This window comes from Diachasma alloeum, unplaced genomic scaffold (assembly GCF_001412515.2).
Source record: "Diachasma alloeum isolate Michigan unplaced genomic scaffold, Dall2.0 Dall_scaffold_00354, whole genome shotgun sequence".
Taxonomy (NCBI): Eukaryota; Metazoa; Arthropoda; class Insecta; order Hymenoptera; family Braconidae; genus Diachasma; species Diachasma alloeum.
In genome coordinates this window covers 859,136-871,712 of record NW_021680493.1, presented here as the reverse complement: position 1 = coordinate 871,712, position 12,577 = coordinate 859,136, and the positions used below count along the sequence as shown (strand labels likewise).

At 38.2% G+C, this 12,577-nt stretch overlaps 1 protein-coding gene across 1 annotated transcript in view; it reads right to left on the bottom strand.

Moving 5' to 3' along the window:
• Positions 1–10,269, bottom strand: part of LOC107041049 (mucin-5AC) — a 14,149-nt gene extending 3,880 nt beyond the window's left edge. The window contains exons 1-4 of the mRNA XM_015261408.1: positions 10,247–10,269; positions 3,663–3,769; positions 2,081–3,288; positions 215–681 (exon numbers count right to left, since the gene is read on the bottom strand). Coding sequence (XP_015116894.1) covers positions 215–681; positions 2,081–3,288; positions 3,663–3,769; positions 10,247–10,269 — 1,805 coding nt within the window. The remainder of the gene's footprint in view (positions 1–214; positions 682–2,080; positions 3,289–3,662; positions 3,770–10,246) is intronic.
• Positions 10,270–12,577: the final 2,308 nt, after the last annotated feature.

Sequence of the window (12,577 nt, the reverse complement as noted above, 5' to 3'; positions counted from 1 at the left end):
AATTAATTTTTTTTGGCACTTTGGTTTTTCGCGATTATCTCGGAAACTATGAGAGATAGAGCCTTGAAACCTATTCCATTCGATACCTCAGAAAATTTGGGTGTTTGAACCTCTACATTTCGAAATTACTCTCCAATCAAAAGGAAGTTATCAATATTTAGCTTTCCAATGGGGCAATTCAATCGTTCATCATGTCTCAAAATAATTCAACTACCTATTCCGATTGCCAGCACCACCAGGTACCCCAGGTCTCCGGAATTTTCCCCTTCCAGGTAATACTGGAGTTGTTGGGGCCTCCGTAGTTGTCGTTGTTGTAGTTGTTGAGGTGGTAGTGGCCTCAGTGGTGGTTATTGCTTCAATAGTCGTTGGATTTCCATCAGTTGTCGTGGGAAGATTTGTAGTCGAGTCGTCATCCACTAGAGTCGTGTTCTCGTTGGAGTCTTCAGCATCAGTTGCACTGTCCACCAGGTTACTCTGACCCTGCTGGAGGAATGCGTAGAGGTCGAGGGCGACTTTGTCCATGGCTGATGGATATTCAGTTGTAGGAGTGTCTAATGTTGTGGTCTCGAGGATTTTCTCCTCACCGAGTTTGTCTTCTCTGAGGGCTGAGAAGGTGGAGGTTTCCTCATCTTCTGCAGGTGGCGGTCGCGATGGCTGGCCACGATTCAATTCTACTTCAAGCTGAAATTAATAATTGCAGAGTGATTGCACTGAGAGAAAAATCACTTTTGCCGAGGAATTATTTTCTTGAGAGAGGATTTTATTTTTGTAGAATTTACATCATCTTTAATTACGGGATGATTGTGGTACATATGACCTTGAATGAAGTACATTGACAATTATTAACATTTTGCATTATTACAAATTATGTTAGGTAAGAAAATCTCAAATTTGCATAAATTGAAAAATATGTTGTGTAATTATCTCTTAATTCAACATAATGGTAATTTAGGGAGAAATACGCTCACTAAAAAATCAAATATATTTCCCAAAAAATTATTCCTTGGCAAAAGTAATTTTTCTTCTCAGGGTAATTTCCTGGATGAATTCAATTTTAGTAGAAGAGCCTTAATGGCTGATTTCAAAGGGTTCTTCATCTCGGTACATAATTATGTGAGAAGGAATCATTAAAGGACCAAGAAATCAATTACGAAAAGGTTTTTTTTTCCGAATTTCATAGTTCTCAAGAGAGAAGTTCCTTGAGGAACATAATATTTGCAATAGCTGGGGACTGTTATAAACATTATCTGTGAAAAACATGAGGACAATCTTGAGAAAAACGTGTTTTCTAGGGATGTATCTTAAGGATAATCGGGCGAGGAGGATATTAAAAAAATGCATCCAATTTTAGGAAGATTTTTTCACACATTATTGAATCCATTCAGACACCGTTTGCAAAATTTGAGAAACCCCAGAAGCAGGGTAGCAACAAAAATGATTTTTAAACTTGCTGCTTATACATAAAGTTAAATGGGTCATCGATAATTTCAGTATTTTTTCCACATTGCCGACTGGTCGATAATGTAGGGGAAATGCGCGAGTTATCGACGCTCCCTTTAATCTCATGTATAACCCTCGATCACTCGCTCAAAATGAGTGCCGCGCCGCCCGTTCTCGTTTTTTATATTTTAATGTGTTTCTCGATGCTTAAAAATTCCGAAAAAATTAGAGTCCCTAGTCCAATTCTTTCCTTAAGCGTTGGCGTTGTCCGTTTTGTTCTCGGGAAATTTGTTTAGCTAAAAATAGTAAAGAAACGTCGAGCGGAAAAGCGGCTCCGCTCCGCCCGCTGCGAGTGGATCCCTGTCGACCCCTCGAGCGACAGTGTTGCTACATTCACTGCCGCACTTGAAATGCGCGCATAGCGGTAAGCGCCAAGGTGGCAACACCGCGCTCGGTTTACCCCAGCGGCGCTGCGCTAACCGCGCGTTGGATGAAGGCCGACGGCCGAACGCGAGTGATCGACGGATCGGCAGCAACTTTAAAAATCGGAGCGACTGGCTGCGATAAAGTTGGCTGCATTTCTTGAATATCCTATTCCTCCCCCGGTTATCCTTAAAGACTTCACAGGCCTCTCACTCACCGCAGGTTCAGCAGCAGGTCTTTTTCTGTCCTCCTCTTCCCTCTCCGCAACCGGCGCAGGTTCCTGCACCCTGTGCGGTCTGCCTCTCGTCCTTCCGCCATCGCCACTCTCATTAGGAGTGACTCCCAAGAACCTGACAGGTCCCTTCGGCAGAGTCTGCGGGAACTCAGGTCCCTCCTGATGAGTTCTAAAGCTACTAGAATCCACCAGATCCAAATTCGGTCTAGGCCTATTCCCCCTATTTCTACTTGGTTCAGTCGTCCCAGTATTATGATTGGACCTCGATCTTGGAGGAAACCTCGTATTTGTCGGTAGTCTCTCTTCGTTCACCTCCTCATTCTCCAGATTCCTCCCCCTGTTGCCAACCCTGTTAGGCAGAACTTCATTGCTGACAGGTTCGGCAGTTGTCGAACGATCAACGGAACTGTATTTACTTCTACCGGATGATCCACTCCTTCGAGATGATGGTGACGATGATGGGGTCGTTCTTATGCCCTCCTGGTTGCTGCTCGCAGCCCCTGCCTTACCCTCCTCCTCCTCGTCGTAATAATAGTAAACGTACTCGTACTCGTAATCTTTTCCATTTGGTCCCTTCTTGATTTGTATCCGCGAGTTTGATCCTGCTGGCACTAAACTCACATCACCAAGGTCATCGAAGTTGCGGTTGGCGAAGGGGGTCCAGTTGTCCTTGCTGTCCTCCCTGATTATGTTCACTGGGACGAAGTCGAAGGATGCCCTTGAGTATTGTTGACGCTCTGTGGTTAGTATTGGGCGCATTGTGGTGGGATACTCAGCGCTGACTTGAACTCCTGAGAGGTGATCATCATCGCGGGGGTTTGGTCGGTACTTGTGAGCGGTTTTCAGGGGTTCTTCATCCTCTTCGTCGAAGTCTTGGTCGTGTCTTCGAAAGCCAGAGCTGAGTTTGAGGGATTCTTCGGGGATAAAACCGGTAGAGCTGAAGGTTTCTAGTTGGACTCGAGCTTGACGCTTCGAGTTTGTGTTGGTGGAGTCGTTCGGAGAGTTCAGGGGGTTCAGTGGGTCCAGGCTCTGAGAGACAGGCTTGAGGGGCTGGAGTTTGGAGTCCAATTTTTGGATACGCTGGATCACTTCTTGCTTTTGTTGGGCGCGGGTGGGGGCGTCAGAGGGGTCCTCGGCGTCGTCTGACGGGTAGGGGATACCTTCCGGCAGCTTGTGGGAGGTTACGAAGTCTAGAAAATAAATTGGAAAAGGTTTCAGAGAAAGGAGGAAGCAGTGATGCCGCGGAGATTATGAGACGTCATGAGACAATACTTTGGAGGGATTGTGAGCACGGGAATTTTTGGTCTCGTCTCAGTCTCTCGCGGCAACGTTACACTCAGGGAAATATCTACATAATATCACAAAACTAATTTCTTGCGTCAAATTGCCCTCTGTTACCCCTTAAGATTTTTCCGCTCAGCCAGTCAGTGGTAATAAAGCAAGAACGATCTTCTGCGGAACAGCATATCCCTCCTATGGTGACCAAGCTAGGGTTAACAGTTTTTGTTGAAACCCCTCTTTCCTAGGATATGAAAAATACTTCCATATTTGGCTGGTTTTTTACCTGAACTCGGAGCGACTCGAACAGCTTCGGGCGTAGACCTTATGCTAACGTACTCTGGTGTGTGTTTAGCATCTTCAGACAGTGCAAGCGCAACTGTGCAGCATAATCTGCACATATAATGAACATTTTGTGTCATAAATCGTCGGTTGGAGGTGAACTGGGTTGAAAAATATCAAGACGTTATTAATGAACCAGGATGCAGATTGTGAAAGTCCACAGACGTTTATAAACACTGAGGATGCCTTTTAGTCATCGGGAGACTGCAGAATAAACTCAACGCTTTCCCGTGCAATTTTCATGCACCTAATGCAATTCCATGTATTGCCAACTCATGAGTGAAGGTTTCTGTGTAAACATGAATTTCTTACGTGATTTCTTCGACTCCACAAAAAGGGGAAATTATGAAAAGGGAACCGATTATTACGATTCTTTCAAGATCTTCACGAGAAGTTTGAGATTTTTATCGGAAAGTAATTGTGGCTTTTAACTGTTCAGGGTGAACCAACGCGAAAGTAGAAGTGAGAGAGAGAGATAGAAGAATGAAGAAAATTGAGTGACAAACTGGTTTAATTACGGGGAATGAGTCGAGACGAGGTCATAAATTTTTCGGCCAAGGCTAAAATTGTTGAAACAGGAATTCTGGAGTAAAATGGTGGAAACGGACAAGTCTGAATGACATGTGGCGCATTCCGCGGTATTTACAGGAGGGAAAAAAGTTTTCATATTCCAGGGGAATTCCAAGCACGAAAAAATTTAATAGAAAAACCTAGCGAATTCGCTCGACGATTCTATTGGATTTTTATAGAAAATATTCTTGAAATTTCAAGTGAAGAGGCCTTCAATTTTTAACAACGCCAAGTTACATGAAATTTGCTGTACATTTCTTCATTGGCGAATTAGTTAATTTTTCTGAATTCTCAGTCTGTTGAAAATTGAATTGTATGTGATGTTCAATTTCCGCGATCAGTTTTGAAATTCAAGTTTTCATTGGAAAAGCAATGATTGTTCAACATGAAAGATCCAATTTACTTGAATTTTCAAGATGAATGAGAAATTTAGTGAAAACTTTCATTTGAAATTGAATTCTCCCTCACAACATCGAAAATTCAGATGACGTGTAGAATTTCCTCCGCTCAAATTTTCTAGGTCTTTGTCATTTTATTTTTATTTTCATCAATAAAGTCAAACTTAGAAAATTTGAGTCGAGGAAATTCTCTAAAAAATATCTCAATACAATAAGTTGTATAGAAAAACCGAACTCTATTGCCTTTTTCAATAAAATATGTTCTATTGAATATTTCTATTGAATAGAATCGTCCAAAAACTAATAGAAACATCACTAAAAATTGCGTAGCAAATTCGCTAGGTTTTTCTATTAATTTTTTTCGTGGGTGTTAAAGGGTCACGAGGGGAGAGGGATGTCCAAACATGTTTTCCCATGTATAACATGTCAGTTCTTTTCTCCATGACTGTGCATTTTACGGTAGAATTCGAGAGGAGGGAGGAAAAACTCCGGGAAAAATTATGCGACAACTCACGTGATCGGGTGTTCTAGAATGTTCATGTCGAGAATTGATATTCCCTTTCAATTCCGGAAATTTCATTGCACTGGAGCGCATAAACTCTGATTTTAATCGTAGAAGTGATATTTTTCAGTTTTCCCAGGGCGAACGCGATTATTTTTTTGTACTTAAAGCACTGTAACCAATAGGTTTACTCTGCTGTATTTGATAAAACCACATAATAATCATGATACGTTCATAAGTTTCTTTTCTTTATATACTAACATTAATTTTAGTCAAAAAGAAGTCGATGATTTTTAATACTTGAATGGGACCATATGTTTATTTAGTATCACAAGATGGTCATTATTGGAACGGAGGCATTGCATACACTGATAGATCTATCAGTTTCCAACAATAACTAATCGTTTCTAAACGATTAATTCAGGAGCGAAGCGGTAAACCAGGTTAAGTCGATTTTAACTGTTGGCCAGTTTTTGACGATTATCTCGGAATCTAAAAGAGATACAAAAATTGTTGTCATAACCTTTTTTGTAGAGCCAACTGAGGGTTACAAAAAAGGTCATGAGCAAAATTTTGCTATCTCTCTTAGATTCCGAGATATTCCTCAAAAAATGGCTAAAAGGAAAAATCGACTTAACCCGGTTAACCGCTTCGCTACTGAATTACTGTTAATGGATTTGGATTGGAATGGATTTGGTTGGAGACGAGAGTCTATTCGGTCCCACCAAATGCTAATCCGTTAATAGTTAACAAATGTCCATTTGAGAACGCTTGTATGACTTGATTTTCACCTTTCAAGTGAACCATTCGTTGACGATTAGCGAATATTCATTTGGTAATATTCAACTCTACCATTCGTTAATAGTTAACGAATCTCGTTTGGAACAAATGAATCAGTCTATCAGTGTAATAGGGAGTTCAAATGTTCCTCAGGGCAACCACACGCACATTTTGGGGATTCGGAATGAATATTTCGGATGAGAATGTTACCACAGAAAAATGAAACTCGAGAAATTGTTGTGCTACTACGGTAAATGGGGGTAAATGGGGTTGACTTCGACCACCGGTGTTGACAAGTAAATTTATCATTTGACCTACACATGGCATCCATGGAAAACTGTTGAAAGTACTGAGATCTCCTTGAATCATGATATCAAGTGAAATTGAAGTGCTAATGAATATCTAGACCTAGTGACACACATGACGAGAAATCCCTGGAGTCATTGATGCATCGCCACTCCGGAAGTGTCGGAAAAAGACTTTTGAATGGCAAAAGAATGGGAATGGAAAGCGATTTGATACGAAATCCCTATTTTCGCAGTTTTATAAGCCACTTCGGTGTCAGGATACCGGTGTTAACGGCGAGTTAAAAACACAAAATTGAACATTGTGTATTCTCCCCATTTTTCTGTCTCACGGCTTATCTAGTTCCGTTATGTCTGGGGCTGTTTACAAACAATAATAATAAAAATGATTTACGGAAAAAATATATTTTTCAACTTAGAGGAAGAATTTATCACGATATCCATATGGGAGAAAGTGGTTTCGTGCTGGATATAAAGTTATAATGCGTATAGTCATATTTCTAACGGCATTAGCAACGACGCCGCTTATGTAAGACGACGATAATACCGCAAAAACCTTCAACCGAAAACCACAAATTTATTTATTTTATCGTTCGTATTTTCACATTTTCTTTTTGTTAATTTGCATTTTGTTGACATTCGCCGAACACAATACTCATCAATATTTATTCTTCAGTTTTTTAATGAAAACAGTGATTTATTGCTTATCACTTTAACAATCATGTCCCCATAATGGAAACAAAATGTTTAACTTATGTACAGATTATTTCAAAATCATTTGTGTAATTAAACGGTAAAGAGAAATTTGTCAGCCGATATTTTTGTAAATTTAATCTGAAGACAAGATAATTGGGTTAATATCTAGTTTAGCTTCCTCACTGGAATTAAATACCTCTTTATATTTTTTCTGCCTTGTCTTTTTCCAAATTTAAACCGTACAATTCACAAGCATCGTGTAGAGTCTCACGACATTTACAGTTTCCATGGATTTTTTTATCAAATTGTAAATAGTCAATAACTAAATATCTCAAAATTTTACTGGAACAGCCACTCGATAGTAATTTTTAAGAAGCATACCGGAAATTTCTCCCGAACCCAATAATTACAGGAATTTTTACAAAATTATCTCTACAATGTTTCGGTTAATTTTATTTGCTTTCGTTGAAGTTTCGAAAAAATACATCCCATTATTTCCATTTTTGTTTCACGAATGTGGCAATTGCCGGAACAGTGAAATTACATGTGTAGGTACCTGGAGCCCCGGGGCAAGACTTTCAAAAAATTGACGCCCAATTGGTTTTGAATTGCGCAAGCATTTGGGACGATGGCACCTGATATAGCGCCGTTGTGAATCGATTAAAGAAATTGTACATTCCTGTCATTCTGAAGAAATTATTGACTGAGGAGGAAAGGAGGAATCGATCAATCTACGTACAATACACAAACAGTAGCCGGGGGCGAATCGCTACTCTGTGACGTCAATAAAATCGAAAGGAAAAGGTGAAACCACGAGACCGATCATTAGAGTAACTATTATTCATCATCCACAAATTTATTGTTCGTAGATCCAATGAAATTATTCCGTGATTCGTGCAGGGATGGCCATCAATATTAAAGTCTTTCAGTTGAAACGTCAAAATAATGAAAAAAAATTGGAAAATTCATGGGAGAAATTTCTAAGTAAGCTGCATCATTGAGAATTCTTGCACATTTTCTTCAGATCTCAGTTTCAAGAAAAAAAATAATGAAATTTGGATGTTTTTGTAACCCCTCTAGCTATAGCCGCCGAGGTTACCCCACTCTCAATTAGGCAAATTTCCATGGCACCCAAAAAAATAATGAACTATTGAGGAAAAACTAGTGGGTGATAAATCAAATCTTTCTTGAGAACACGTGTAAGTTTCAGATTTTTTTCAGATTTCATAAGAAAGTTATTTGAACGAATGATTCGGAAAATTATGACTTTCGGGGCAATTACGCCCTCACGCGCAGGCGCGTGATTCGAATGTCAGTGAGCATCATGGGAAAGGTATGGGTTGGACCATGGAACTGAGAGAGAGAAAACACTCGACAGGTTTACCAACTCGAGACGCATTTTAATATTATTTCAATAATTAGAATAACATCCGATGAAAATTGAAAAATTTCGTGCTCAGCGATTGAATCAGGGCTCAAGAACGATAAGACTTCCCTTCCGTTTCACCTCTCTGTGATCTACAGGCGAAACACCTTAAATATTCTCATCAAAATATAAAAATAGTATGATATTAATAATTTAAAATTGCGATTGATAATTAATTAAATATTTTATCATATGGGACTGTGAATTTTCCGTTAAGTAAATGATTCTAATTTCTCAAAAGGGATTACTAATTCACCAAATAATCGGCAATCTTTCTACCTAATTTATTGATTAATAAAATGGTTCAGAATTTGAATATTTGAAATATTAATTGAAATATTAATTTAATATTTCGATTAATAAATTAATTAAAAATTTAAGAGTGATGGTAACTAAATGACAGCTTCAAAATTGAACGGTAATTATGGTTTATGTATATGGCTATCCCTGGATTCGTGTTATATAAGGAATATTATGTTGCGCTCATGGGAGTTTCATTATTGCTGTTGTGACCTTGAGAGTATGGGTCTACACGGCAATGTGTCATTGGCTTTTATCAATTTTTTGAGTTCACGCAGTATCCGGTTAAAATGAAATACCACTTTTGTCTTAACATGGTAAGATGTAGTGACTGGAGTTATCTCACTCTATTGATTATGAAATAGTTTGGAGAGCGATCGATTTTAAGACGGAATGTCATGTTCTTACAGAAAATTTGATGAGTTACAAAAGTAGTCTTGTAACATTTACTCTCATAACTGATTGGTTCTTAGATAATTATTTGGAGGAGTGGGGGAAAGCGGACCTTTTGGTGTTTTTGCTAGCGAAATGAGAGCGTTTTTTATTGTACAGTTGCGAGAGGCACGCTCAACTGAACTTCTGAATTTATTTTAATCCATGGAGATCGAAATTGTAGAATCAGGTCCAAGAGATCCGACGCAGAAAAATAGTTCTTAGTTTCCAGAATCAAGTTATTAATCTTGAGAAACTCATGGCTCTAGGCATTGTACTAAGATGAACAAATGGTTAGATAATTTGAGAAGAACAATTCTGCAAAATTAGGTCAAGTGTCAGGAACCTTTGCCTTCTTAGACTAGGAACATTCTGAAGAGATGAAATTTGGAAAGACTGAATATCATTAATCAATCTCAATTAATCTCATTAATGTTTAATTAATTTCGAAATGATAATTGTCCACGTCTCTGGTGATATACTTAAACCTCTAAAAAATAAGTTAGAAATATAAGTTTATTCTCTCTCATCTAATTTAATGAATTCATCACCTGTAGCAGTCAAGTCCCCGTCAATAGGTCCCCCTCGGATGTAAATAGCCGAATTTTATAAATAATCAATAATTAAAAAAACAACAAGTAACTGTTCAATCAGCGAGTAAAGACTCAAAAAAATTCTTCACAAATCCTCCGGAAATCCGTGCCTCCCCCTCCACTTTCCAAGCACAACTGGGATCTCACATAAACTGGAAAGAAATTTGCATTTTGAATAATCTGATCAACTCTTCAATACCCTAATTATTACTCGTGGAAATCACGATAAACTCAATGAAGATCTTTAAAAAAATGAAATTAGCGAAAGTACAAACGACACGAGGTGAAACACGAGAGCTCGATCGCGCAGACTTGCCGCACCGGATTGCAGAGGTGTTGTATATACATTTGAAAAAAGGGGCAAGGAGCGGCATTAGGGAGCGGTGTGTGTGGCGAAGACGAGGCGAAGGAGAAAGGTGGACTCGGTGCAGTTTCCGTCAAGAAAAGTCAACAAAAATAAATCAAAATTTTCATCTAAAAAATTATATTTTTCCACGACTCTTCATTACTAGATTTTTTTACTCACAAAAATAAACTCTTCAGCCACATATCTGCACTTCACTGATGATTTCAAACGCTCTCTCGATTAATCTCCAGTTTTCTCAATTTATCAATTTTTCAGTTATTTTTTTATTTAAAAAATTACATTAAACTGTTGATTTATTGATGCAACTGCACTTCATTTGCTCGTCACTTGCTCATAGTGGCAACTCACTGATAAACACACAAATAAAAAAATGACGATGAGAACCGGTGAGTCGTTGCTCCGGGTGTGAGAGTTACTTTTGCTGGAGTTTTGGAAAAAGTAAAAGTAAGAGGCAGTAGATGAATGTGGTGAGGGTATGAGAACGCCGGCGATGGCAGGCCTCTACTTATACCGCCACCCACCACAGGCCACTTTGGGCCTGGGCAACCCCACCAGTACATGTGGAAAAGTGGACGTTCGAATGGGTGAACGAGAATAACAACTGGGGGATAGAGTTGAGAATGGTAGACAAGGTATTTTGAGGAACAGGAGACAAGTCTGGAATGTTTTTGCAAAGTGGTGCGGGAATATCTTCGAAGGGGATAGATTTTCGCAAATTTAGCAGCACGGAGAGAAATGTTCAGTCAAAATTACGGAACTCACAATTCGCTCACTGATTACGGAATCGACTCAGAAAATTTAAGTGACAGTACACTGTTAACAAATTTTCACTGAAGTTTCGAGGCTTTAGTCTTGAAATAGAAAACAAGTGACGGTTTCATTGAAATTTCAGGGAATTGTACCATTGAAAATTCGTGGTTTTCGTGGAAAATTTATGGAAATTTTAAATTTCAGTTAAATTATTCCATGACAATTAATGGAAATTAGGAAAATTGAAGCAAAAATGTCCTTGAATTTTCAATTTCTTGAAATTTTAGAGCAATTTCTTATTGAATTATCATGGTTACATTGAAAATTCATGGAAATTTCGGAATCTTCATGGTTCTTCCACTGAAAAATCAGGAATTTCCTTCAATTTTCAGGGAAACTTGAAGTTTCATAGACTTTTTTTCGTTAAATTGAATTCAGTGTCATTTTCTGGAAAATTCAGTTAATTTTTTTAACGGTGTATCGTAATTTTTCACAGGATATTCAGATAAAAATTACGAAACGCTCTGGAAAAATTCCATGACAGTTCCGTAAAATTTCCTACAATCACATTTCGCTCCGGAATTACGGAAAAGATACGTAATTTTTATTGAATATTTCTCTCCGTGAGGAGAACTTCTTTGCAGTCAATCGATTTTTTGAGAGGACAAGTTTCGTACTACTTTTTTCTTCCGAATAGAAGATATAGGATTTTCTTCTATCGCCGTATTTTTGGGTGGAAATGCCTAGAAATGTCATGAAAAAAATTACGCATCGATATTTCAGCGTTCATTTTCAAAATGACATGAATTTTCAAATTTTCACTGAATTTTCCTGATTTTTCTGAATTTCCACGGAATAATTTAACTGAAAAATCAATTATTTTCTTAATTTTTAGATCATGTAAACCGAAAATCGATGGATTTTTCAATGTTAATACTTTCTGAAATTTCAGTGGAAATTAAACACGATAAAAATTTCCAGGATTTGGCGCGGAAAATTCAGACCAAAATTTTTAACAGTGTAAAATGGTACGAAACGTGAAGAAATTATGTTTTTAGGGTCATGTCTGCATACATGTACGTGACAACTTGGGTTTTTGGTGAATAATTTTCATAACGATCTTACGAATTATACAATTGAATAAAATTGCGATATAATTTTCACTCTGAATTTTTTTTAAATTTTAGATTAGAAAAATAGCGTTAACGGGATACGCAATAGATAATGATAAGAATGATGCACGTTGTAGAATATTGCGTTAGTTATCAGAGAGTGTCAATCCCTGAGGTATCGCTGGACGAGTTACACTGACCTACAGATCGAGTACGATCACTCATCTCCATTGACCTCCATCCACTCCTCAGGAATTTCCATTTATTACTTATTTTTTAAATGATTTATTGCTAACCGGGGCATCATTGTTATCAAGGGAACAATCGCGTTACCGTGCTGGATATTTTTGGAGTAGAAACGGAACCAGTTTTATTCGGCGACCAGACCAGACCTGTTTCGACGTCTGTCCTTGCAAGGTTTTGTCTCCGGATCTCAAAAAAAGATTGAGAGGAGAGAAATTTATTCACTTTTCCGAGAAGATGAATTTTTAAAGATGATTTACTGCTGAAAACATACATATTCTCTATACCCCGCATAACTCATTCAGAATTTGAATAAATTATCACTAAGTTATAAGTTCTATGTTCCAAGGGTACGCTGAGAGAAAAACGACAAAGTTCTCAAACA